This window comes from Aspergillus puulaauensis, chromosome 3 (genome assembly GCF_016861865.1).
Source record: "Aspergillus puulaauensis MK2 DNA, chromosome 3, nearly complete sequence".
Classification (NCBI taxonomy): domain Eukaryota; kingdom Fungi; phylum Ascomycota; class Eurotiomycetes; order Eurotiales; family Aspergillaceae; genus Aspergillus; species Aspergillus puulaauensis.
In genome coordinates this window covers 1,627,138-1,653,390 of record NC_054859.1, presented here as the reverse complement: position 1 = coordinate 1,653,390, position 26,253 = coordinate 1,627,138, and the positions used below count along the sequence as shown (strand labels likewise).

Genomic DNA, 26,253 nt, shown 5'->3' with positions numbered 1-26,253 from the left:
ACTGTGGTTGTCGCTAGCTGCCAAACCCCTTACCTACTAAATGCGTCCAGGTCTCATAAAAGGGTCAGACAATATCTGAGACTACCTAGCTATATGATATATGATAACCAAAGATAACTGACTAAGTATATTATCAACGGATGAAAAAGGCGTCGTATAATACACCAAAAATGAAAAGATCAGAACAGGAGGATACATGATTCGAAGACAAAAGGATTGGTTGAAGGGCAGGCTAAACAAGCAAGCAAGAGACCGCATCGCATGGCATGCATCAAAGGAAGAAACGCTGAAGCAATCACAATCCCAATCCCGTCGCTAAATAGGCAGTATATAGGTATACTCATCCAGTAAGTAACCTGTTATTTAAGTCGTAGTGTTGAAGAAATATTCATCAGTAAGAAGGCCATTTCACACAAGTAGCCCGGTTCCAAAACGCCTTCCTTTCATCTAGCATAATTCGTCCTCAGTGGAAGCTTTATTTTGTTGTGTTCTTTTTTTTGTTTTTTGCTTTTTGCCTGTGGGGGACCTAAGTGCTTGGTGGGTGCAAGTAGCCCGAAGAAGATTCGTAAAATCGGACGAGAGGATTAGATAAATAGGTAGTGCCGTAGGTTATGCGTAAAGGGGTATATCTCGTGTGACGTGTCACTTGAATCATGAATACAGTCAAGGCATTAGGTTTGTGGGAAGATCAAGACATAAATAGTGCAGCGATGGCCATGAATCCGAAGTATCTAAAGCAAGGGTTAGTGATCAGATGCATTAGTGCAGGGGGGGGAAAGGTGGGACATACAAGCCAGCAACCCGCCAGCCATCCTGTGATTTGACCAGGTGCTCTGTCCCACTGGAGTAGTGCGCTGCAATGGCAGAAGACGCACCACCAACCAGTGCGACGACGAGGATTCGACCGGCGAACTCTCGGATCATACTGAAGGCTAGCAACGGGAGAATGATAGCGGCAGATGCAATGATGATGGCAGAATAAACAGGAGACGTTATTTTAGAATTGGCGGAAGCTGCTTGTGGTGTGAGTGAGACCAAATCCTTTGGATGGTCGAGAAAACGCATCTCATTGCTAGCAACGGGGTTGTTTCCCTTCATCCATTTCCGATAGGTTTCAACGTCGGATCCCGCGGCCTGAGGCAGCATCTGGAGCACTTTACTATAGGCAGCAAGGGCATTATCTGATTGGTTCGGCATTAGTACATGCAGAAAGTAGACGACGGGTGCAGAACTTTGGTGCAACCTACTGTATTGCTCTGTTTTCTGGATCAATGCTCCCATGACCTCCTCGCGTCTGTAGTGGAGGGACGAGTAGGCCTGTGCCTGTACGTCCAAGCGCCGCGAGGCAGGCATTACCTTAGTTCCCTCCTGTTCAGCGGCCCCTCTCCGCTGCATTTCTTCATATTCATCCAGCATCCGCAGCTCCTCCTCCAGCTGGGAAATTTCATCCTGGAGATACAGGAGCACGCGATGGTTGACATCTTCGAAGCGACGATAGAGCGGAGGAAGGGTATACTCCTTGTTCTCTGCTGAGGCACTTAACCGCCATGCTAGAAGCCCGTATCCCGTAGGAAGTCGCGATGGTTTTGTATTGCGTCTAAGCTTCCGAGTAGAACGATGCACGTCCTCCTCAGGGCTTTGGGGAGGGGACGGGGGGAAAGAGGTTCGCCGTAAGGAAGTGGACGCTCTAGGGTAATAATCTTCTGGAACCAGCTCTAGATTCCGGTGCTCAGGTGGAAGTGAGCCGTCATAGGACTCAGCGACAGACCCAACAACGCTGTTTGTTCCGTCAGTGGAAGGTCTTCGATTAGCGGCACTGTGTCGAGCGAGCTGCAACGGCACGGTAGGCGGCGAAGCATCAAATGCGCCGGGTGGTTGTGAATCTTTGGATTTCATAGACGACGTCCGGTTTCGGTTCTGTACTGGAACAGCTGTGTTTGGCTGGCGATTGGTCGGAGCAGCCTTGGGTGATTTAGAACTGGGCGGAAACGGAGGCCGTAGGTCATCATCATCCGATGATGTGATGTCCGAGTCGCTGTCGGTCTCACTCTCTGTTTCAAGATATTTAAACACATTTAGCGCGTCGGCATCTTTACTGCCCTTCGCCTTGGCTCCTGGAGGAGCTGGAGGAGGTGGTGGTGGTGGCGGAGGCCGCGCCTTTGAAGAAGTATAGTCAGAGCCATTAGAGTCCGCGTTCTTAGACGCGACAGCACGGGGACTTTGAGGGCTATCTTTCTTGGTAGACTTCTCGACGGGTGACTTGGAACTCTTGGAGCCGGTGGAAATTGTGGAAGTTCCAGACGACTTGGTCGACTTCCTTGGCCGATTGAACCCAGTATAAGACGGCATTGTGATGGTAGTAGGGTAGGGTTCGCTATAGTGGATCAGAACAAACAGTTGTAACAACGGGATCAGCGCTTTCTCGATTAATTTCAGGCCATGGAACCCGGAAACATCGAAGGGACAAGAACATGAAGAAATAGGCTGGCGAGAAGAGGAGACAGGGAAGGTGGAAGCATGTCAAACGAAGCAGGGAGGCGTGAGGAATTCCGGGCGGTTGGCGATGAAGAATGTACAAAGTAGGACAAAATGCGTGATTCCTCAGGCGCCCTGATTCCTTTTGTAATTTTTTACTTTTTTCTTCGGATTCCAATAGCTCGGAAGAAACGAAGCGCCAACAGATTCAAGCAGCGAGAGTGGAGCAATAGTGGGAGGAACCGCCAGCGGTTTGGGTATAGAGTGTGGACTGAGGCACAAAGGCGGCGCACCCCAAGGCTGACCCGGATATAAATAAACCAACAGCTTGACAAACGGCCCCAGGCAGCTCGATGATGGGCGATGATGGGCCCCAGGGATCGCTGCGAGTCTTACTCTCACGGTTTCAAAGATACGAAGGTGAGGGCGCGGGCGAAGATCATGGAGGGGTTCGATTCGTCCAAACGCGCCTGACACGGCGCCAAGTGTTACAGATCGCGCCGGGGTTGCAAAGAAGACGATCTGTGAAAGGCTGTCTCCCAGGAAGGTTGAAGGTAATGATAAGGAGATGGAATCAACTTCAATCACAGGCGCAGTATAGTTGGAATGGTAAAGGACAGGAATTCAAAATAATATATGAAAACTGCGCCAGATGGAGTCCTGCACAACACCCGCTTGAGTACAGGCGGTGCGTTGTCTGACGCTCACTCGCTGCTAGCAGACGCACAATCCTGGCCGCTGAGTCTGGATGCTTTCTCCCTTGCTTGCCTATGACGACGAATAGCCGTGTATGATATCAATCTTCTTCATTTGCGTGATGCTCAGCCCGCCTCAGAGATGTATCAGATGCTCCGCCATCCCCAGCGATGCATAACAATTCCCCCTCCACATGTTCACCCCTTGCTCAATGTGTATGCGCCCGGTTACACCATTGAATCAGGCTAGTTCCTTGTGGGAGCACCAGGCCGAGGTTCGCGCAAGGTTATCCATTCGCATGAACGAGGATCTATACAACTGTTGATTGTAGGCCTGAGGCAACAACTGCGGTGAAGGTTACCGTATCATACGATCGCGCCGGCGTAATCAGGCACAAAACAAGCATTCCCGTCGTTTAGAATCGTATTGGTGAGACCTTCTTGTAATTGAGACTCCAATTCGCAGCATCACAGTGTGCATCGCAAACAACTCCCACTTTGCTTCGTCTCTCGCTTCAGTCAATTTGTCCTCTTCATTTCGCAATACCATTCTATCCCACATGCTCCGATCATGTCTGCGCCATTGTCCCCGCGCCACCGTCCGATCTGTATCTTGTCCGCGATGCCTGCATCGTGAAATCCCCCAATCACCTCTCGCCCGTCAACAGAACCCAATCTCGTTAACCCCTCATATCTGCCGCCTGCAAACATCATCAACATATTCGCAAGATCGTGTTCCCATCCGCAAACAACTTAAGCAAGATGCGAAGGCCGTGAAATCCCGGAAGCGAGAACGACGAGAGCAGGAGGAGGCTTCGCGGCAGAAGTGGGAGTTGACCGTGGGAGTTGAGATCCATGCTCAATTGAATACAGAGACAAAACTATTCTCAAGTACGGCATTCCATTTATAGGCTTTATACTGCGCGGACAATCTCTGACCCTTTGGCTTGTGTAAACAGGAGCTCCGACCCTTCCCACCGAAGAACCCAACTCAAACGTTGCTCTATTCGATCTCGCTTTCCCAGGCAGTCAACCTGTTGGTCCTACTATACTCTGTGTACTAGTGGTGAAATGCTGATCGACGATGGCATAGGAATTTCAAGTGGCGACCCTCCTTCCTGCCCTACGTGCTGCCATTTCTCTAAACTGCGATATCCAACCTGTCAGTCGTTTTGACCGAAAACACTACTTCTATCAGGACCAGCCAGCGGGGTATCAAATAACACAGTATTATGGTAAGGCTGGTCCTCTGTTACTGCGGACTAGGCGTTGACATAAATAGAACCATTTGCGAGAAATGGCTACCTCGACCTGTTCAGCCACGATGGTATTGCGCCTGAGGATGGAGACCGAGTTCGTATCGGCATCAAGCAGATCCAGCTTGAACAAGATACCGCAAAGTCACAAGAATACCCTCCCTCCACCCAGCTCATCGATTTCAACCGTGTTTCCCACCCGCTCATTGAGATAATTACCATGCCGCAAATCCACACACCCTCCACAGCAGCCGCATTTGTCCGCAAGGTCCAGTCAATCCTCCAATCTTGTAGCGCTGTGACGACGGGGATGGAATTTGGTGGTCTTCGTGCGGATATAAACGTCTCAGTCAGACTGCGGGGTGACGGTTCAGGCGTCCACCAATACGGAGGGGTTGGGGGCCTTGGTCAGCGCACCGAGATCAAGAACTTGAGCAGTTTCAAGGCAGTAGAGGACGCCATTATCGCAGAAAAAAACCGACAGATTGCGGTCCTTGAAAGCGGAGGGGTAATTGAGGGCGAGACGCGAGGCTGGGCTATTGGAAGCACCGAGACACGGAAACTTCGAGAGAAAGAAGGCGAGGTCGATTATCGCTATATGCCCGATCCAGATATCCCTCCCCTCCGTATTGGTGAGGACATCATTTCAACGCTCAGAGATAATCTACCCACAGCTCCGGACGCGCTCATTGACATGCTGGTCGGTCAGTATGGCCTCCCTATAGAAGATGCAAAGCCACTTGTTGAGCTCGAAGACGGGGCGCGGCTGGAATACTACCAAGATGTTGTCGATATCTTACGTGATCTTCAACAAGATCTCGATCCCAAGGTTCGAGCGGCTCTCGGCCGTGTGGCTGGCAATTGGGTCCTCCATGAACTCGGCGGTCTACTGACCAAAGCTGACCTAGCCTGGGATGCGGGAAGGGTTACTGCTGAGTCTCTCGCCTCGATTATTGACCAGCTCCAGCGGCAAAAAATCACCGGGGCGACGGCCAAACAGGTGCTTGCCATGGTGTTTGACGGAGACCAGCGACCGATCATTCAACTACTCGAGGAAGAGAATCTGCTCCTCCGCCCTCTCTCGCGTGAAGAATATATTTCCCTCGCAGAAGCAGCTATCGAGCTTAACCCCCAGATGGTTGAACAGATTCGGAGCAAAAACCAGCTAGGCAAGCTAGGCTGGTTCGTGGGCCAGATGATGCGCATGGGCGAAAAGGGCCGCGTGGAAGCACAGAAGGCCGATGCGACGCTGCGGGAGCTCATTTTGGGCTCACAGTAGTCATTTATGTGAAGTAGTGAATGTAAGATAGTATTAGGGAAGGACTCCGTATAGTGTATAGATTCTATCCAAGATGTCATGGCAACAATAGAACAAAGCGATACCCAATTCACTTAAACCTATCCAAATGTGTCTCAGTTATCTATCTCAGCGCCAGAACAAATTGCTAATAGAAACTGAGGATACCGCATGGTGGAGTGGGATGGCAGCCGTCTTTCTCCTCCACCTGCACTTAACGGATGCGCCTTTCTCTGCTGATTCTTAAAAGCAGGTATTAGCGATGCCCGCCCCACGGCCGCCAGCAACATAAAGAAAGTCCGCGCCCTTGATCAAGGGGGTCCTTTTCCTTCGCTCTCTTATCTTCTGTTCAACATTCATCCTCAGCAACTAGCATTCTACAATAAGTTCTCTCGAAGTTGTTGTACTTCTTGCTCTTCTACTGTTGGTGCTTCGTCTTCTTTGGCTCAGCTCCACCCACTGACGGGGCTCCCTTTTAGGCCTTCTAGAATCTTTTTAGTCTACTTTTTCTCATCGCTCAGATCTTATCTCGGTCTCCATCTTAACAACACTTGCCTTGCTACTACACTCTATTGCCAAAATGACTCAACCCTCCACTATCGAGCAGAGATTCCTCTCTCAGCCTACCCAGCTGGGTGTTGTCGCGGTGGGCTTCAATGGCGGCCAGGTACGGATGCCCGCGGCTTGTGCAGATCTTCTGCAATGCGCTTCACTATTCTTCTGCACTCTGCAGGGGTAGATTACCATTCAGGCTAACATATCGGGCTTTGTCCCGGTCCCATGACAGTGCAAGCTTGGCGTCGAGGCAGCTCCTATGGCCCTCATCGAATCCGGCCTTCTTGATCAGCTGCGCGAAGACCTTGACTATGACATTCACTACGATAACACCGTCCACTACTATGAAAAGCAGATCCCTGCTGAAGACCCCGACCACCGGGGCATGAAGAAGCCTCGTGCTGTGAGCGCTGTCACGGAGACGCTCAGCTCGCAGACCTACGAACACTCCAAGGAGGGGAAGTTCACTCTAACCCTCGGTGGTGACCACTCCATTGCGATTGGGAGCATCTCGGGTATTGCCAAGGCGACTCGCGAGCGCCTGGGGAGGGAGATCGGTGTTATCTGGGTTGATGCCCACGCTGATATCAACATTCCCGAGCAGAGTCCTAGTGGGAACATCCACGGTATGCCAATGGCTTTCCTGACTAGACTTGCGAAGGAGGAGAAGAAAGACGTCTTCGGGTGGTTGAAGGACGACCACATCATCAATCTCCACAAGCTCGTCTATATAGGATTGCGGGATGTTGATCGTGGTGAGAAGAAGCTGCTCCGTGAGAATGGCATCAAGGCGTTCAGCATGCACGACGTTGACCGGTAGGCTCCCCTCTTCCCTCTCCCCTCACCCCTTCTATTTCCTATCCTGCCATCCCTCTGGCTTGTCATATTGCGGTTTCTGACGGATTAGACACGGAATCGGTCGCGTCGTCGAGATGGCGCTCGCTCACATTGGAAACGACACCCCCATCCATCTGTCGTTCGACGTCGATGCGCTCGACCCTCAGTGGGCACCTAGCACTGGAACCCCCGTGCGTGGGGGATTGACTCTTCGTGAGGGAGACTTCATCTGCGAGTGTGTGCACGAGACAGGTAACCTCATCTCCATGGATTTGGTCGAGGTCAACCCCAGCCTCGATGCCGTGGGGGCGTCCGACACGATTCGAACTGGGTGCTCGTTGGTGCGCAGTGCATTGGGAGATACATTGCTGTAGACTGTAATTTATGTCAGTCGTTAAGGTCAGATAAAACAGAGACTATACAATAATAATGATTTATGAAGCGATCGCCCGGCTATCGTGTTGTTGAAGTAGTTGTGTAAAGTGATGGTAATTTGCGGGTGCGGATTCCCGCCACCGGAATTAAATAGTATTGAGTATAGAAAAACAAACCCCCGCCCCCCCATTTTCCTACTTCGCATTCTCAATCCTCCACCACGAAAATACCAAGCTTCCTTTTCATCATATCGTCATATCGTCATATTCGAAAAACAAAAAAATCTAACTTCAACGTTTTCTCTAAAGCCCAACAAACAACCCAAGCCTGCAGGGCCCCCGCTTATCTAACGCCGATCTCGACCAGCGCATCGCATTTCGAGACAACACCACCGACCAGCTACAATACAGCCTCACTCCGGACAGCGCAGATGCGCTGGCCTTGGCCTTGCCTTAACACCTGATTATACGATATAATTTGCACCAAACCGGCCCTATTGGTGCGGCGCGTACTCATCACATCTCACGCTACCCGACTATCCCTATATACCTGCCCTATAGCCAGGGCCGACATCTGCATCTTCGGCCCAGCGGCATTGATATGAGACGCAGGACCTCTCAGCAATAATTTGAACTTGACCACCAATCCACCGCTACAAAAGCTAAATCCAGGCTACGAGAGAGAAAGTAGCCCTTACACACAACAATGCCACGCCGCCATGCCCCAAAACATTACCGGTGGCCGGAAATCCAACTCAACATCTGGATTCTCACTGTCCTCGCGGCCTCCTGCATCTGCCTGGGTATCTTCGCCTGGTTCATATCTGTTCAGGCAGAGCTGAGACTCGGGATACCATGGTACGTCTCCCTCCATCCACTACTACCCTCCTCCATTGACTCCATAACTAACCAATTCACCCACAATATAGGCTCTTCCCGTACATGCTTACAACGTCCGCCCTCGCGCTCTTCTTCATAATTGTCGTCCTTGTCCTCGCAGCACAGGGCTTCCTGCTCCCCGGGATAATCCTTGTCGGCACATTTATCCTCTTTGCGCTCTGGCTAACAGGCCTCATCGAAACCTCGCTCCAGATGTACGGCGTCGTCGCCAACATCAACGGCAACTGCCAAATCTGGGTGGACGATAACCGTCAGGGCGGCGATAATCTGGATACAATGGCGTGGATTGCGCAGAGTAATATTTGTACGTCATATTTTGCCCTTCCTTCATTCCTGCCTTCCCCTCCTCTCTCTCACCGTTTGGAGCGTTGTTGTTCCCATTACTGCTGTTAGGCTAGATGAGCTTAATACTGACTAGTTTCGTTGATAGGTAACTGCTGGCGAACGGCATTCGCGTTCGAGCTGGTAAATACAGTATTCTTTTTGTGGATGATTGTTATGGCGTGGAAGGTACATCGGGATGTTCACCATCGCCGTTGATTACGATTCTGAGTCTGAGTCTTGCAACCTCATTCGTTTTATCATTGACTAGCTGATTGATTGATGGGTTTATGATGTATGTGAATAGGTCGGGTGAGGATATGGGTTATATCCTATCAATTGTGTTGTATTATGTTCCATCTTGATGTTTAACGATGCATATACCGGCGTATAATTAGCTAGCGTTTCTATGGTTATTAGTTTTATATATTTATATTTATTCAACCCCGTTCCAATATCAAATTCAACTTCCATTCCATTCATTTATTTTCAATACTTGAGGTATCTAGGCCAACCTAGCCAATACAGCCAACCCACCTAGGCCATATGTATCACAATCTGAATAAGATAAAGATAGAGGGAAACAAAACCAAAGAAAACTTTAAACCGATGTCACCAACGCCTCGCTATGCGATCTCGATCGATCCGATACTCATAACCACAACCTTCCGGACGACTCGGCTGCAATTGCGAACAAAAAATATACAAAGCAAAAGCAACGCGTATAGCCAACCGTTTCTTTCCTTTCTCCTCTAGTCCCAAGACAGTAAATGCAGTTAAGGGCTGAGTTGAACAACAACAGTATGTAGCGAGGTCCCGACGTAAATTTAGGAATGGACTAGCCGTTGTCCTCGCCAATTTCCTCTTCGGCTTCGGAGTCGTGCCCACCTTCTTCGAAGGCAGCGAGCATTTCGCGTTCTAGTTCGTCGTCATCCTCTACTGGATCCTGAGGGTAGGTTGAGTCTGGATTCTGAGCTGCAACGGCCTCTTCTTCTGTCTCGGGGAATACGACATTTGGGATTTGTTCCTCCGCGCCAGCGACAACTTCTGTGCCTGGTTCGCGGCCTATACTAGGAGCAGAGGCACCACCGCCTGGGCCAGCACTAGAGACTTCTTTCAACCCAGTGCTCCGTTCATATGACCGCTTAATACGCTGTGAGAGACGAGAGCCAGGGGCATCACCCGATTCAGGTTGGATTTCTGAATCGTCTTCGTCGCCTTCTTCTGTATCGGCACCTTCATCGCGCTTGCGTTTTTTGCCCGGAGCTGACGTGGGAGGCACTTCGTCGCGCTCCATGAATGACGCCTCGCTGTCGCTTTCGCTTTCGTCGTCACTGCCTAGAAATTCCTTAAGCTCTTCGTGGACAGCAGCCTCCTCGTCCTCGTCGTAGCCAATAGTAGACATTTCGTTGAGTCCAGAAGACTTGAGGATGTCGTCACTCAGCTCGGAAGTCTCCTCGTTATCCGTGACTTCGTCGGAGGATGAGAGCCACGAGCTCTCGGCTACTTCCTTGGAGCTTGGTGAGATAGGTGGCCCACGCTCGTTGGGGTGGATGGGAATTAGATACGGCTTCTCGTCTAGGTGTTTCCACTGGAGTAAGCTGTCTATTAGCCATTGCTTCTGGACGATCTTGATGTGAGGGTATCGGGTCGCTTCTTGGAATTTGGCGGTACGCTTCCCGGCGGTTAGAAGATGGGTGGTTCTTTGGTTAATCTTGTTTGCGAATGTGACACCGAAGCTTTTCGCGTGGTGCGTAATCTCAAGGTTTGCCGTGTCCTCGTTCAACTTCCATAGTCCAGAATGAACGATGACTACATCTCCCAAGATACGGCGTTTAATCTCTGGTAAGATGTCCTTGACATCAGGAACTAGTTTTAGATCCACGTCCTTTTCCTTTGAAATGGCCTTTTCGCCACGTAACGCTGCCACTCGTCCTCCTAGGCCTCGCGCTCGCTTCTTCTCATAGTCATCGTAAAACTTGGTGTGGAGTTGTTCCAGCCGATATGCTAGCTTGATAAGTTCTTGGTCGTTGTCAATTAGTAGATGATGACGGTGTTCTGACGGATCTTGCGACCCTTCCACGGCAGATGAGTCGCTGGATTCCGCCGATTCATCCTCGGCATCTAGTTCTTTTTGCTTCTGCAGAAGTGGACGGTCCTCGACTTGATGCATTATCGTCTCGTCTTGCGCATCACTTTGTTCCTGGAGCAACCTTGGATTATCTCCGCCGCCCATGGTCACCAGCTGTTCTAGGGTTGATACATCGGTCGCGTCGTGTTTTTCTGTCGATCCATTGACATGGTGTTCGGTGGGAGGGGGGGCTTGGCTCGCTTCCTGCTTCTCCTCGGCGGTCTCCATCTCCTGCTTTTTCGGCAGGAAGCTGGAGTTGATGTCCCCGATGCCGACGAAGAAGTCGTACGGTATAACCTTGATAAGGTTGGGGCTCCATCGCCAAACGTCCCCGCGGTCGTCGATGATAACGACCATCTTTGTATCCACGGGGAACAGCCGATGGAGGTTTTTAACGGACAAACTTCCACTCTCATCACGACTGAGGATGCGATCGCCGAAGAGCTTCCGATCTGGATCTATGATACTATGAATGGCCTGTGCGTATGACCTAGTTCCCATCGTGTAGATGTGGAGCTCATACATCTCCGAGATATTCTGTAAGAATTCCTCTAGTCCCGGTCGTAGCTTAATATAGTACCAACAGCCACGCATCCCAGGACCATCATCTACCAATTGAAACGCCCGCACATCACTCACGGCAGCATGGTTCGGATTATCTTTGTCTGCCATCCACTCGCCAATAGTAGGGTCAACCGCTGCATGGATAATGGTTTGGTCGAGGTCAACTACAAGCGAGAGTTTCCGATTTGCTAGCAGGCGCCGTTTCGCATCTTCTTCCACGCGTACAGCCTCCCTCTCGCTTACAGTGAGCGCCGTATTGTCATGAGTCATCTGAATTGGTGCGCGCATAGAATCCGTGACCTCCGTGTTATACGTCGCCCTATAAACAAATTAGTCGCTGGTCTGAACATAGCGCAAACAATGGATAAGGGCCACCTACTCGGTCATATCCTTCCCACACTCAGCGCAGAGCCCACCATACTGCACTTCGTGTGCGCATGGCTCATCTATCTCAACGATATCAACACTAGACGAGGTCAGCAACCAGTACGTAATTTCCAAACGAAGAGAGACACTCACGGTTCATCAATAATGTCCCCTTTAGTAATTTTCCACTGCACAATCGACCCATCAACGGTCGATTCAAACCGCGTCGGGAAACTTCGCTTCACATCGACCTTGTTTCCCAACCCATCCCCTTCTGTAACGGTAGTTTGGTACACATACCAGAATATCGCCTCATCCCTCTCCACCTCATCACCGGGTTGTTTCAGCAACGACGTAACGGTGATGGGGTAGTGGAGACTCGACGGTAATCGAAGAAGCATGCTCTGTACCGATGTTGTGTTTCTCGGGTGTCTTTCGTCGGATTCGTATCCTTGTTGTTCTCCGCGATCTCAATAGATACGGTAGGCAGAGATAAGCCGCCGAGCAGCAGTTACCGCGATGTAGAAAGCTCGTGTCCGACAGCTAGGGAGCCATGCCCGTCGACGGGTGAGGATTAACGAGCCGTCGCCGAAACACCCAGTCTCCAACCGCGACAGAAAGCGAGTAAAGTCGAAAGCGAGGATAAAACTTTGGTATATACAGGAGCGCTTCAGTTATCTCGAGATCGTACGGAAATGATAGGGCACATGGGTAATTGCAGCTGTCCGCTACAAGCTCACGCGACGGGGTTTTTAAAAGCAAACAAAAGCGGTTCGCGGTCAAAGAAGGGCTTGTCGCACTTCAAAGCACATGAATAAGATAAAACGATTTATCGATGTTTTCGAATATTAACACAGGACGACTCGGGGGTCGAGGCGAATGGAGCAGGTTGCGGAGATGGGGTGATGAAAGAGAGCTGGAGGTCAGTGAGTGAGTGACCTCAAAGGCTCAAAGAAGGATTACGGCCTAGTCTGCAAGGCAGCAACCACTAACCAGGGTTCCGTAGGCGGTCGGTAGCTGCGCTCGTGCGGGGCGACACCCCAAATGCGGGCCAAGTTCATTCTTCAGGCAACTCTTCAATTTCACCTACTCCGCAACTAACGTACTACGGTTTTCATGGATTTACTGATTTGAGAGGGTCATTTCTGACTGCAGGTCTAGTTGTTATTCGTAGCCAAAGTGTAACACTAGCTCGGGAAATTCACTAACGATGAACCACAACATTATGACAATGAATCGCCGATTCAGGAAACAATGGAGAGTCCACGGGCACCTCCCAAGCCCTGGAATCATTTGCAACAACGATTTCCAATATGCCCCACAAAGAGGTCTTCATTCAAACGAGAGCCTGAGATGAAACAAGAAACCGACGATGTACGGTCCACATATATAATAAATTCTAGGTCGTTCACTTGGCCTTGGCAAGACCAACGGCGCTGTTACCGAGGTCATAAACGCTGTACCACTTGCGCAGGAAAGCATCACCGAGAATAGCCAGAGGGCCAACGGGCTCGGGGAAGTCCATGCCCATGAAGGCACTGATGCAAGATCCCTGGACCTCGAGGGTGTAGTCATAAGGGCCGATGGTGAAGTTGTGGCCAGTCAAAGTGAAAGTAAGGTCAGGAAGAGAGTCGCGCTTGTCGCACTCGACGCTGTACTGGCCAGTGAAGCCCTTCTTAGCACCGATCTGGGCGTTACTTGGTAAAAGTCAGCATATGGTTTCAAAGCAACCTAAGGTGTATCACTCACATCATCTCAGCCAGGTTGGAAGGCAGAGCAATCAGAGAAGTGCCGGTGTCGAGGATGACACCAGTGTTGTCCAGCTCAGCAACATCGTCGCCAAGAGCAATGGCGTCAAGGTCAACCTCCCAGTAGGCCTTGCGGCGAAGAGGGATGTTAATTAGCTCACCCTCGTAGTGGTCTTTGTCGATGCCACCGAATGTAGCGACGGAGCTGTCGCCCTCCTTGTTGGCATCACCAAGGTAGAAAGCAAAGACTGGCTCGTCGAGAAGACCCTGGTTAATCATCTGGTAGAAGGGGGGAACAATCTTGTTGACAGAGATGGCATCGAATCCAAGACCGAGGATTCCATCGAAGCGGCCGAAGGCAAAGGCCAGACCAGGCTCGCTGGTGGCCTCGGCAAAATCCTGGCCCTTGACTTTCAGGTCACCGATCTTAAGGTTGTCTTGAGACACGAATCCACTCAGGCTGCCGGAGCCATACTGGATGGCGAATTCGCTGCCGTTCTGCTTGTATGTGGACGAAGCAGAAGAGTCATACTTCTCGTGGAGGTAGCAAGCGATGGAGCCGCACTCCGACGATGGAACCCACAGGTTGGAACTACCAGTGTCGAGGACGACTTTGAAGGTCTGAGGAGGGGTACCGAGCTCGATCTCAGAGAAGTCTAATCATGTCAGTCGTCATCCTATCGTCTAGGAGTCCAGAGAAGCCACATACATTGCGCATTCAAGAAGTTGTCAACCAAAACATCGTGGCGGCCCATGGCGTTAACGGGCTCATCCTGAAGTGTTTGCTGTCCGAACTGGCCCATGTACTTCTGGCCCAGGGCATTTGCGTGGTCGGCGATGTTGCGAGTGATCTACTCAGGTCAGTAACAGGTACTAACGCGTTTCATAATTCCGGTTCAAATGAGATGAGCACTGGAATACTCACAAATTGTTCGGTCAAGGGAACCTTGTTGAGCTTAAGCTTGTGGACCTCGGCGGAGGCACAGCCCAGCAGCACCGAAGCTGCGAGCAGGGAGGTCTTCATGATGGGCGACAGGAGCGTGAAAGGAGTGAGAAAACGAAACGAAAGAATGAACTTTACGGATACGGATCAGGCGATGATGGAAGTAGTTGAGAGGTGATAGGAAGGAGTTGGAGAAGGGAGAGAGGAGAGCGAGCAAGCCAGGTGAGATGATGCAGGCCTGCAGCGGGTGACTGGCGGTTGCGGAGCGACCCGGAGAGCAGCCAATCACCGAAACCCCAGCTGCGTCATCGGCCTGGGCATCTTCAGGCTGACAGAGGTCGAGGTGACCGAATTTCTTGTTCATTCTTTACATGAGCGTCGTGGCTAATAATAGATAATCTGCTCTAAACAATTCGTGAATTACGGAGTATTTAGTTTGCTTTCCAGACCGAACGTGTTGGGAATTGGGATACGGATACGGAAGATAGCACGCAAGCAAGCTGGTGGCTGGAGCCTGATAAACGCCGGTGGTCCTTCATCTTATCAGTCTAGTAAATCCTTGGTGCCTGAGGTACCAGAATGGGATCTCCAGGCACCCATCTGCTACATACAAGCCGGGCCTGCTCCTGGCCTCCTTCAACAAGTAGGTACGTACCTAAAAGGTCGGGTCGCTCTTTCTCACTTCATCAGTAGTATCATCCAATGAAGCTTCAGTACGGCTATTCGGGACCGAGTTCCCCGTATTTTAGCCATTATTGTGCACCCAATCACCCACAGTCTTCAAGAGCGGCTGAAGGATTAAATATTCGCCCTGGTCCATGTCGACGCCTTTAACGAGAGCTCTGAATAACCTGCTATATTTGGTCTGTATAGCATGTACCAATAGGTCTTTTCGCTTTTGTTGCTCAAGGTCCGCTCCTCTCTCAACAAGCAGGGCCACCACGCCGTAATGGCCACGGCGGACAGCCCATTCCAATGGCGATACACCCGACCTAGAGGACGGGGTTGGTTCGGCACTGACATCTAATATTCGTTCAGCTATTCCCTCAAGACCATGCATTGCCGCAAATAATAAGGCCTTAGGAAACTCTGGGTCGACACATTCATGTAACAAGAGCTCGACCATCTCTTGGTTTCCCCGACTTGTCGCCCAAGCTACGGCATACGACCCAGACTCCTCAGTCACGATGCCTTCGTCGAGTATCACGCGTACCACTCCTATCAAGTTGTGGTATATCGCCATTTGCAATGCTGTTCCGTGTCGTTTATCTACCTCGCAGCCCACCGCGCTGAACTGCTGCATGATGAGTCGCGCCTGAGCCGAAGTCAGGCCGTGCAGGCGAGCCCACAGGTCATCATCCACTGAATCAAAAGGGAGATTAAACTTGCTCAATGGGTCAATCTGAGCTCCTGCTTCGAGCAGCAGCTTGGCTGCCTGCGTATTGTTCAATTCGATGGCTCGGAGCAATGGGGTGGTGCCATTCACAACGCCTCGATCAATGCGACACTTGGGCAATCGGTCGGTAAGGAGTTTGATAATTTCCATATTACGACCATCCACAGCATACCATAACGTAGTTCGGCCCTGTGCGTCTTCGACATCGGGATCAGCACGCTCCTGGAGTAGGAGAGGTACCAATCGCTCATAACCACACTTTACCGCGGTCAGTAATGGAGTTTCCCAGAATAGGTTTCTGCTCTCGAGATCAACGCGATGCTGTAGTAGCAAGCGAACCACAGATTCACGGCCCATGAGAACAGCCAAAGAGAGCGCAGAACCACCATTATGGCCCCGATCCTCCTTGGTATCTAAATCCGTAACTCCATGTCGGATCAAGAAGCGAATAATACCATCTCTTCCGTACCGGGCAGCCTCGAAGAGTAATACCATAGAGGGGTCATCCTTCACGTCCAGCCCTTCTCTCACTAACTTCTCCAAGGTGTCTTCGCGGCCGTGCTTTGCTGCCCATCGGGAAACACGTAGAGGGTCGCGTTGCACTGCATCCCGGTAGAGATAAACGTTCAAAACGGAGTGCAACTGGCGAGATGACTGGATAAGCGAATTCTGCTGGTGTCTCAAAACTAAATGATCCCATATGGATTTGAGGATTTCATTGGGCAGCTTGAGGAGAGACATGGCGGGAGCCTATTTCGAAATCGTAGATCGGTTGGATGAAGGTAATGGTCTCGAAAAAAATTAGAATACTGCCTTGGTATCTCCTTTAAGTATAAATTGATAGAAGGGGGAGACTTGAAAGAATTAAATTCTTGGGTTATTTCAGGGATGTTATAAGCAGTGCAGTTAGGTAGTCTCATCACCTAAATACTCGGGCGTCGACGTGAAATGATATAAAATAGAGACCGGGGCCAGAATAAAGGTACGAGACAAAAAAAAATAGATACAGTTTGAGAGTCAAGTATCGTCAACCTAGAGGTTGAGAAGGAAGGCTGAGGGGTTTTATAATTAGCGAGCTTGGGGCCCTCTCACCTCCGAATCAACCCAATCCTTCAGATGAACAAACCTAAAAGCGCATGGACATGGATTTTCGGGGTCGTGGAAGAGAAGCTAACTTATGAAAAAAGCAGTCAAGGGGTCACAGTATTATTGCATATTATCGAGGAGGCAATCGTCTTTACCATGCTACGCGACCCGCTCAGTTGCAACTACAGGTATGGTCAGGGTGAGACTGAGAAAACGGTCATTGCACTACATATGTACGAGCCAAAGATCTTGGTGATACAGTTTATTTCTACCTCCTCGCTATGCACCGGCCAGGACTACCATCACATGATCAGAAACCACTCTCGGTTTACCGGTAGAAGTCGGGTCTGGGAGCTTGTTAGTACCATATGTAATGAAAGCGAGGAAAAGGGTAACATACCTGTCATCGTCCTGTCCAGTCTTAACTTGAGCAGAGTAAGCATCCTCAAGATCAGACTGGATGATGTTGTATCGGTTCTTGCGAACTGCGCGGAGACCAGCTTCTTGCATGATTGCAGCAATAACGGCACCGGACAGCGGCTCGTTTCTGACGATGAGAGAATCCAGGTCCACCTCAGGAGACAAGGACATCTTAGATGCGATTGTGGAGAAAATCAGTCGTCGCTCACGCCTATCACGGAGAGACGGGAATTCAATCTTTCGGTCCAAACGACCAGGTCGCAGTAAGGCTGGATCGAGGGTATCCGCTCGGTTGGTGGCCATGATGACTTTCACGTTGCTTGACTGCTCGAAACCATCCATTTGGTTCAAAAGTTCCAGCAGAATACGCTGAACCTCACGGTCAGCACCGGTCTGTGCATCGAAACGCTTTGTGGCAATGGCATCGATTTCATCAATGAAGATGATTGCTGGTGAGTTTTCTCGAGCCATCCTGAAGACATCGCGGACCATACGGGGTCCCTCTCCGAGATACTTTTGCACGAATTCTGAACCGTTCACTCGAATGAAGCTAGCGGTGGTACTGTTCGCAACCGCCTTGACCAACATAGTTTTTCCGGTACCTGGAGGGCCGTACAGGAGAACACCGCGAGGGGGATCGATACCTAGGAGAAGAGCCAAGTGTTAGATACGGTACAAGTAAAAATGTCGCATAAAAGGCTGACGCATACCGATTTGCTTGTAGAGGTCAAAGTGTGTCAGAGGAAGCTCGACTGCCTCTCGGATCTCCTGCTTCTGCATATCAAGACCACCAACATCTGCGTATGTGACATCCGGCTTCTCATTTTCGCCTAGCATAGCAATAGAGGAGTCGGCCTCCGGAGGAAGAATATCGACAAGAGCATTAGAATGGCGGTGCAGCGCGACGGAGGATGATGGTTTCAGCTTTTCGCGGTCAAGGGTAGAGAGGATGCGAACGACATAATTCGAGCCAGTCGACGATTGTACGATACCGGTGCTAAAAAAAATTAGCTTAGATTCAAAATCATAACTGTTTTTCGGCTATCGTACTTCTGATCGATCGCTTCCATGAACTGGCCAATGACCAAGGGTACACTCTGTATCCGCTTGATTTCTTCCTGTGCACGAACCAGCTCCCTCTTCAAACTCCTATGATCCAGGTCAGCAAACGCCTCTCTGCAGCTTCGCGAAAGTAGAACAAACCTTTGCTCATCCTTGATGTATTCCTCTTGGAGTTTGATGTACCTGTGGTTTGACTAGTCAGCTCAAGGACCGAGCTTCGGAATCCGACTTAAACATACTCCAGGTGTCTTTGCAGTTTCTTCAAATTAGCGTATTCGTCACCATCGTCAGCCCCTGTACCTTCGAGCGAATCTATGTTGGGAATCGTGTCCAAGGGAGCTGCCTTCGTGTGAGACGAGAGGGCGCTCGCCGGGTTCTCCACGGCGACGTCTCCCATTGCGGATGGTGTTGGTTGAGAAGTAGAGAAAAGGAGAGGTCCGCGAGTATATGGGAGATGGAAAAGCGGGCGAAATGATGGTTGTGGTTGAGGAGTTTAAAGAGCCTTGTTTGTCCGGAGCTTCGCCAGCAACGATGATAGACGCATCACTCACGTAGCTCTCGCCCGATGGCGACACGTGACTTCAAGGCTTGGCGCCTCCATTGCTTGGCGTGGCGAGGAATCTATCAGAAGTTCGGAGCTTCAAAGCAGATGTTGAATTATCCAGACAAATTTCACAAATATGCGAGGATGTAATAAACAAGTTGGAACGCACGGCTACATCTTAAACTACTCCTTCCTCTGTTTAACTAACAACTCGCGTCGCGTCGTGCTTGCGTTTTGAACGATTCTATTCTATTCGGTGGCCAATCCACCTAGCCCCGTCGAAAAGTATATTTTGGTTTGCGGTGGAGGTTTCTTTACAAAGACAGGTTTGTTGTAACTATAGCAGCCCTGGCCGGTCACCCCGTCTCTAGCATTATAGCACTTTGTGGTTGCCCACATCCAGTGCCAGCCATGTCTGATCGCATAATACGGAGTACTGCTGTAGTAACCTGCCCGAGAGCTCTAGACACAACTTACCTCTGGAATCCAGGCTTTACGGTTATCAGGTGCGATCTTTTCCCCATCTTCAATTTCCAGATATTGTACAGCACGGCTCCCGGCAATCACCCCACCTTTTCCGCTGGCAACGTGCTTAATATCTTGTCCCCCGTCCCCCCTGGGTTAGCAAAACCTTACACAAACAGGCAGGGTGAATATCTCAAGGTGCTCCGCATGAAGAAACTACATTTGAAAACCATGTCTCTAAAGAACCAATCCCTGGCAAAAAGTGACCTGGAGTTGTACCTGAAAGCGGCAGATATCGGGCTAGAACTAAGTAAGGAGGGATATTTCAAAAAGATTTAAAAGACAGTGTACCTGAAGGGCGTCGTTTGGAGATGAGATCTACCATAGAAATCCCACTACTTCGTAGTGTCAAAGCGGCAGGGGGCGATCAACGCGACCCCAGTAATGGAAGACGCAAGGTTCCGGCCAAGATTAAACTCCCATAGCCGGCGCACACTCTGGCTTGATCATCGAAATTCACAAAATTATCTCACTCAGACGATGGTCAGATCCATGAGGCCGATCCGCGGGTGCAAGCGCCGAGTGGTGGGTTCAAACTTCAGGCCAGCGACGCGAGGGGACGGCGGGGTATGGCCCATGATCCATACTCTGTAGACTAATCGCAACCAGACAGAAGAAGAGCTTGGTTTGGGTTGGGATCTGAAAAGCCGAGGGCCAGGAAATAATACTAAGTAATGGAAGGAACAATCTACAGCAGCCACTAGCCACCAGTCACCATAATTGACCCTGCTGCTAGATGAAACATGCAATGGCACCCCAGAGTAAAGGGAGAAAGACAGGAGTTCTTTTACCAAAAATGAATATTTCCTGCGACGTGTAACCGTAATTTCCCTCGGGATCTAAAGAACATCATCAACTTACCACAGTTGATCGCCGTCGGCAGCTACCACCGAATATCGCCTGAGTTTCCAGATGACGCAGATGAACCATCCAGAATGACAGTCTACTGGACCCGGAGTAATTCGCAACTTCAGCCCCTTTCCGGGCAGCTGCAGACCAACTGGCTTTGTGTTAACACATCATTGCAGTCTCTTCTGTGTCCAGTACTTCTCGCTGGCCCAAGTCTTCCAAATCGGCCCAATCGTGATCTCCCATAGTGGAGCGTTATATGGACGTGGCAGGTGGGACAGCAATCCATGGACTAGGTACGGAAACCTTTTCGTTAACCCGTGATTAAAGACTGTAGAGTTGGATGCACCCAAGGATTAGTTTGAATACGGCGAGGGGGTTGCAACGGTTTTCAAACAGTTGCAGCTCCGTCACTGCCCATCATACCCTTTGACGCACTCGAGATTGGGCGGATCATTTCCATCAGGTGGGCAGCATGAGCCGTTATAAATAATCCCTCTCTCCGTGACCGAATTCTCCAATCCCTTTTCTCCCTTCTTTCTTTTATCTTGCTTTTTTATTTATCCTCTGAAGCCTGCTTTTGATGGCCCCTCTCTGTTTTAACCGGGCTCTACGCTGGCCACCGGCGCTTCCTCAGTCTCTCACTATCCATATCTACCTACTAACTACTAGAAGTGCGGAGAGCGCTCCATTTACCAGTTGGATTATGAGCACCTGGCGCCTTTATTTAGATACAAGGCTTTTACGCCAGCATATACTGCCATACAATGACCATGGCAGCTATGATCGAGTGTCGCTGTTCGGCTCTGGAAGCCACAGACGAGAACTGGCAGAGGCTCGGAGTCGAGAACCAATACAGACCGGCTAACCAAAGCAGGGAACTAACGGTGCAGGAAAGGGGCCACGCCAGCAAATCCTTCTCTGCCATCGCCAATGGGCTGAGCAGTGAGCAGTGTGCAGTGTGCAGTCGGCAGCTGGCAACAAGATTGAGATCGATCCCAAGAGACAGTTTGATTCTGATTGTTTCCCCGCTAGCACGGCATTCCCTGCTGTGGACGGTGAGTGGCCGATGAGTGGCCGAAAACGCAGAGAGCGCATTCCACCGGCTCCATCCGGAGCGGAACAATGCACACTCCCGGCACGCTGCCACTGGAAGTTGGAAACCCCTTTCCGCCTGCTAACCTCCAGAACGGACCGACTGACTTGCTTCTGTGCCTCTGCTGCTAAGATTATTACTGCTCAGATCTGGTAAAATAACTTACTGGAAAGTTATACGCCAGTCTCCATCTGACTTTTGATATCCCTGGCCCTCCCTCCCATTGAATCTGGGGTGCTGCCTTCCTCCACGCCCGTCCCCATTCCGGCATCCCCCATCCCCTTGTGCCTCCACTCACCGGCCTTTCCAAGCGATCGAAAATTCCGCCTTTATGAAAAACTAAAATAAGAAATAAAATACAGTATTTTGGCCAAGAGTGTTCCGTACTACAGTGTATGGTGCACTATCTCCAGGTACGTCTCCTTTCCCTTACAATCCTTCCCCGCCGCCTCTCTTCCCGCCATTGGATCTGTTACACGCCTCTCACTCTTGTGGCCACGCACTGCGACTGGTCGGCATCCGGCCATGACGGAACCACCGCTCCTTGCAAGACCTCTTTATGGGCCTGATCGTTCTTGTTATGTTTCCTTTTTTTTTTAAAGCTTATCTATTCCCTTCTTGAAAGTCTATCTTGAAACCCTGCTGTGGTGTTTGCTGCATCTTGGCAGCTCCCTTCCGCAGCGGTTCGCTGACTGGCGCTTTTTCCACCAGACGCTCTCTTGTTTCCCTTTCACAAGTCCCGTGACCACCCATCCCTCGCAGCCTCCCTCAACCTGCCAACCCGCTGCTATTTCGGGACTGGCTACCATCGTCCGCTTGCGAGTCGGCATTTTAATAGTCCAGCCTTGTCGGTATGTACATCCTTTTTTTTTTTAATATCTTATTCACTATTGTCTTGTGATTGCCTGAGACAAATTTGTAATTCACTTACCCTGCTGTCTTTTGACTTTGCTCGAGGTCTCCGCGTTGGGTTGATCTGTTTCGGCTGTGCTTCGCCTCGGTCGTGTCGCAGACCCAGGCGCGACCACTGACTATCCAAACTGACGCGTCAAGACCTCGAGCATCTATCGCAATCCGTGTATTTGAGCCTGGTCATCACTACGGTGTGAAATGCAGCCACTTTTGCTGTTATTTCTTTCCCTATCGGTCGCTCGTTGAATGATGAAAAACGTTGCACCTGTGTCATCTTCTCTAACAGCGCTTTTGCCTTGCAGATGGGTTGGTAAAACCGCACGACATGAATGCCTGGCCCCTTGACGCCCCGAGCCTCCCAAACCATGAAAATGGCGCTTTTCATCAGGCGACCATTGACCCTTCTGCTGCCTTCCTTCACGCCTCTCCCACCCCCGATCCTAACCAGTTCCAGCGCATGTTCAATAATGGCGTCCCACGAAATGCATCTCCTGGGTTCGCCAACCCTAACCAGGTGATCCCATCCAAACGCCCGCGACCGGAAGATGGGATTTCAATGTCGCCGAGACAAGCTCCTGGTGGACTTTCCTCGCGCTCACAAACACCTCAGCAGGTTCCCTATCCTGGATACCAAGGTCCTGTCAACGGGGCGCCTCAATTCCCCCATCCAGGGCAGTTTCCTCATCTCCAGCAAGGCGCGTCCGGAAGTGTTTCGCAGTCTCCAATTGTGCAAGATTTTGACCAACATGGCGCCCAGAGAATGGGGACAGCTTCTCCAAGTCCATTCTCGCCTGCCGGTCCCCATATGGGAACTCAAATGTCTCCCTCACAATCCGACCATCCAAGCAGGGTCAATACACCACAAAACAATTCGTTCATGCCAGGTCAGCATTTCCCACAGGGAATGGGCCCCGGCTTCTCACCCTCACCCGCAATGACATCCTCTTCCGGACAGCCGCCAATGCAAGCCCAATTCGGTGGTATGCCTCAAGGTTACCAACAGGCATTGGCCGCTCAGCAACAGCAACAGCGAATACATGCTATGCAGATGCAGAATCAAAACCGCGCCATGAACATGAATCCCGCAGTGGCTGGTCGACCCATGGTAGCGGGCATGAACGCCATGGCAAATCCACAGCAGATGGCTGCTATCAGGCAGATGCAGCAGACCATGGCGAAACCCCCGAACCCTGAGGGCTTCATGCGGTCTTTGCAGAAATTCATGATGTCAAGGAATTTGCCTCTTGATCCCAATCCTGTTGTCTCTGGTCGTCCTATCAACCTTGTACAGCTTTATGCGACCGTTATGAAACTTGGGGGCTCAAAAAAGGTCACAGCTGCAAACATGTGGCCAGTGATAGCCCAGCAACTCCAATTCCCCCCCGTTCAATTTCCCATGGCTGTCCAGGAGATTCGCGAACTCTACCAGAGAAACCTCGCTGCCTACGAACAGGCTTTCCTCAGCAGTCAGCAAAAACAGTTTTCAGACCAAGCTCAACCGCCTTCCGTACCACGACAGCCCAGTGATCCATCAGGCATGCAATTCCAATCCCCCGCTGTTAAACCAGCCCCAGGATTCGACAACTCTCAGCAATTAGGACATGCCTCTCCTGTTAGTACATCAACACCGAATAGTGTGCACCAAGGTACTGTCAATGGCTTCGCGACTCCCACGCCAGCCAAAGCACAAAATAAACAGCAGCAAAATCAACATCGTCTTAGTGTCTCCCGCCAATCTCAACCACTAGCCACACCTCACGACCTTAATGGACCATTGTCTACCCAGTCTCCAGTTCAGTCTGAGAAGGGACCCGGCTCTGCCGCTGGGAAGCCGGCCGATGAGGTTGATCAGTCATCTAACCGACCTCTTGGGCATCCGATTCAAGATGCATTCAAGCCTATGGTAATCTCGGATCATAAGCTCCACGGTCCAGTTGCCGTCGGGGAGATGTACCAACTGGGAGAGGAAATCACAAGGTTAAAACCAAATGTGCCAACGTTTGCTGAGCTTGGTGTAATTGATATCCATGCTCTAACGATGGGCATCAAATCTGGCATTCATGCAGAAATTCGAATGGCATTAGACACGCTTGTTTCGCTTTCGTCCGAGCCTGGGGTCCAAATATCATTGGATAACTGCGACGACTTGGTTGACAGCCTGATAGAATGCGCGGAGGACCAAGCCGATTTATTAGCTGAACATTCACCAGAAGTCTCGGACATGATGCTGTTGCCATCTTATGAAGAGATCAAGCGTGGCTGTCAGTCTGAGTGGACTTCTCTGGCCACAGTTTCCGAGTTTGGAAGCACTGAATACGAATTGGATCGGGCCGTCGACAGGCTCATATGTATTACCACAATTCTTCGCAATTTCTCCTTCATCGAGTCTAATTTCGACATATTATCAACGCCCCCTGTTGTTGAATTTATCTCAACAATCGTCCGCTATCTTGGTACCAGGAACATATTCCTCAGGTCATACCAGAACACGTTGGATTTCATGAAGGATACAGTCACCTACCTAAGTAATCTGGCGCACGCTATCCATCTACCAAGCAAAGAAGATGCTGTTTGTCTTTTACACTTCCTTCTATCCTTTGCGCCGTTCCCGGGGCCAACTATGTCACCCGATGGCGTCATGTTCACGACGTATAACCCGTCTGTGCATAAATATACGCCGGCTGCTGTCGATAGTTTGGCAAAACTGCTGGCACGGGACGAACCAAATCGGACATTCTTCCGCTCAATATTCTCTAGCGATGGAGCCTCTACCGCTCAGCAAGAGCTTCTGACCCGTGTCTTCAGTCTGGCCATCTGCCCTGTTCCTAATCAGCCTAGGAAGCCGCTAGCAGTGGCAGATATTCGCAAAGTATTCCTCATGCAGGGTCTTTTAGCCGCGGACATTCTCTCTGGCTTTGCTGAAGGGACAACTGCCAAATCTTGGCTTGAGTCCGTGGATGGATTTGCTATACATCTCCTCCGCCTTTCTTGCCTTCTAAGCACAGAGCGTGTTCCCCCGCCACTCTCGAACACTCGTCAAACCCACGCTGCGAGGGCGCAGGCTGAGGCTGAGGCCGAAGCCTACGGCTCTATCATCAACCGAGGATTAGCAATTCTTCGGCGCTTAGCTGAGAAGTCGAAATATGCTGATACAAACTCAACATTGCGATTCCCATCTGGAATCCTTCCGAAGAAGGAGAGCCTGCTTGGCGCACTGTTGATGCCGAATGTCGACCCAAGTGTCGTCCGACAATTGATAACCTACGCACGGCTTGCGGAATGATGACCCACGCCCTTTTTATTTTTGGTCTATTTTCTAGCGACGGCATTGACTATTTTTGAATTTCATAAGTGACATTTTTTACTGTCATGTCTTCTATTCATCCCTCAGTAAACTATTACTCTAAACACTTTTATTCATTCACGCGGCTTTTTACTTTTGTCTGGCGCCGGTGGAAAACGGACTACTACTACTACTTGTGAGGCGTGACAATTGTGTATTTTTTTATTTTTTTTTTTAACTTACGCTCTGTACACTGCTCAATACCCTCGGGCGAGAGATATTACGACATTCAAAATGGTGCTTTCTATTGGATCCATAGCTTTCTAGAAGTCATAACCGTTCTCATCTATATCTGATACACTGGGACTGGTGTTGTATGCAGGGTGTACAAGTACTTAGCATGTTGCTCCCAGAATAGCTCCTTCCCGATGTCGTTTTGACGAGTCATCCCACGCCCTGCTGGGTGTATTAACAAGAGCCAATAATCGAACTAAAACTGACGCTGTCGGTGTATGACTAGATAAGCTCACGGGAGAGGCGAAGCCACCCGCGTATCGGAATATCTCGATGGACCGTCCCAGCCGTCTTTCCCACATGGTATGTAGCGAAACACGGCAG

At 50.4% G+C, this 26,253-nt stretch overlaps 9 protein-coding genes across 9 annotated transcripts; 4 read left to right on the top strand and 5 right to left on the bottom strand.

The window, feature by feature from the left end:
- Nucleotides 1–688: 688 nt before the first annotated feature.
- Nucleotides 689–2,349, bottom strand: APUU_30659S (uncharacterized protein; the record flags this gene model as incomplete). The annotated part of the gene is made up of 3 exons (XM_041701777.1): nucleotides 689–731; nucleotides 791–1,181; nucleotides 1,248–2,349. The coding sequence occupies 3 exons, from the start codon at nucleotides 2,347–2,349 to the stop codon at nucleotides 689–691; spliced, it is 1,536 nt and encodes a 511-aa protein (XP_041554628.1).
- Nucleotides 2,350–3,730: 1,381 nt separating this feature from the next.
- APUU_30658A (glutamyl-tRNA(Gln) amidotransferase subunit PET112) lies at nucleotides 3,731–5,705 on the top strand (the record flags this gene model as incomplete). The annotated part of the gene is made up of 4 exons (XM_041701776.1): nucleotides 3,731–4,061; nucleotides 4,130–4,206; nucleotides 4,264–4,405; nucleotides 4,453–5,705. The coding sequence occupies 4 exons, from the start codon at nucleotides 3,731–3,733 to the stop codon at nucleotides 5,703–5,705; spliced, it is 1,803 nt and encodes a 600-aa protein (XP_041554627.1).
- Nucleotides 5,706–6,303: 598 nt separating this feature from the next.
- On the top strand, nucleotides 6,304–7,489 carry CAR1 (arginase; the record flags this gene model as incomplete). The annotated part of the gene is made up of 3 exons (XM_041701775.1): nucleotides 6,304–6,390; nucleotides 6,511–7,094; nucleotides 7,186–7,489. 3 exons carry the CDS (start codon nucleotides 6,304–6,306, stop codon nucleotides 7,487–7,489), a joined length of 975 nt encoding a protein of 324 aa, XP_041554626.1.
- A 706-nt stretch (nucleotides 7,490–8,195) lies between these two features.
- On the top strand, nucleotides 8,196–8,929 carry APUU_30656A (uncharacterized protein; the record flags this gene model as incomplete). Its single annotated transcript, XM_041701773.1, has 3 exons — nucleotides 8,196–8,347; nucleotides 8,419–8,693; nucleotides 8,820–8,929. The coding sequence occupies 3 exons, from the start codon at nucleotides 8,196–8,198 to the stop codon at nucleotides 8,927–8,929; spliced, it is 537 nt and encodes a 178-aa protein (XP_041554625.1).
- Nucleotides 8,930–9,548: 619 nt separating this feature from the next.
- On the bottom strand, nucleotides 9,549–12,172 carry fcpA (protein-serine/threonine phosphatase; the record flags this gene model as incomplete). Its single annotated transcript, XM_041701772.1, has 3 exons — nucleotides 9,549–11,724; nucleotides 11,785–11,871; nucleotides 11,925–12,172. 3 exons carry the CDS (start codon nucleotides 12,170–12,172, stop codon nucleotides 9,549–9,551), a joined length of 2,511 nt encoding a protein of 836 aa, XP_041554624.1.
- Nucleotides 12,173–13,179: 1,007 nt separating this feature from the next.
- Nucleotides 13,180–14,543, bottom strand: PEP2 (pepsin-like aspartic protease; the record flags this gene model as incomplete). Its single annotated transcript, XM_041701771.1, has 4 exons — nucleotides 13,180–13,468; nucleotides 13,521–14,175; nucleotides 14,229–14,370; nucleotides 14,445–14,543. 4 exons carry the CDS (start codon nucleotides 14,541–14,543, stop codon nucleotides 13,180–13,182), a joined length of 1,185 nt encoding a protein of 394 aa, XP_041554623.1.
- A 664-nt stretch (nucleotides 14,544–15,207) lies between these two features.
- On the bottom strand, nucleotides 15,208–16,599 carry APUU_30653S (ankyrin repeat domain-containing protein; the record flags this gene model as incomplete). The annotated part of the gene is made up of 1 exon (XM_041701770.1): nucleotides 15,208–16,599. One exon carries the CDS (start codon nucleotides 16,597–16,599, stop codon nucleotides 15,208–15,210), a length of 1,392 nt encoding a protein of 463 aa, XP_041554622.1.
- A 673-nt stretch (nucleotides 16,600–17,272) lies between these two features.
- rpt3 (proteasome regulatory particle base subunit RPT3) lies at nucleotides 17,273–18,823 on the bottom strand (the record flags this gene model as incomplete). The annotated part of the gene is made up of 6 exons (XM_041701769.1): nucleotides 17,273–17,291; nucleotides 17,345–18,008; nucleotides 18,075–18,361; nucleotides 18,415–18,513; nucleotides 18,568–18,609; nucleotides 18,666–18,823. The coding sequence occupies 6 exons, from the start codon at nucleotides 18,821–18,823 to the stop codon at nucleotides 17,273–17,275; spliced, it is 1,269 nt and encodes a 422-aa protein (XP_041554621.1).
- Nucleotides 18,824–22,677: 3,854 nt separating this feature from the next.
- Nucleotides 22,678–25,635, top strand: APUU_30651A (putative ARID/BRIGHT domain protein (SWI1); the record flags this gene model as incomplete). Its single annotated transcript, XM_041701768.1, has 1 exon — nucleotides 22,678–25,635. One exon carries the CDS (start codon nucleotides 22,678–22,680, stop codon nucleotides 25,633–25,635), a length of 2,958 nt encoding a protein of 985 aa, XP_041554620.1.
- Between the last annotated feature and the right edge of the window lie 618 nt (nucleotides 25,636–26,253).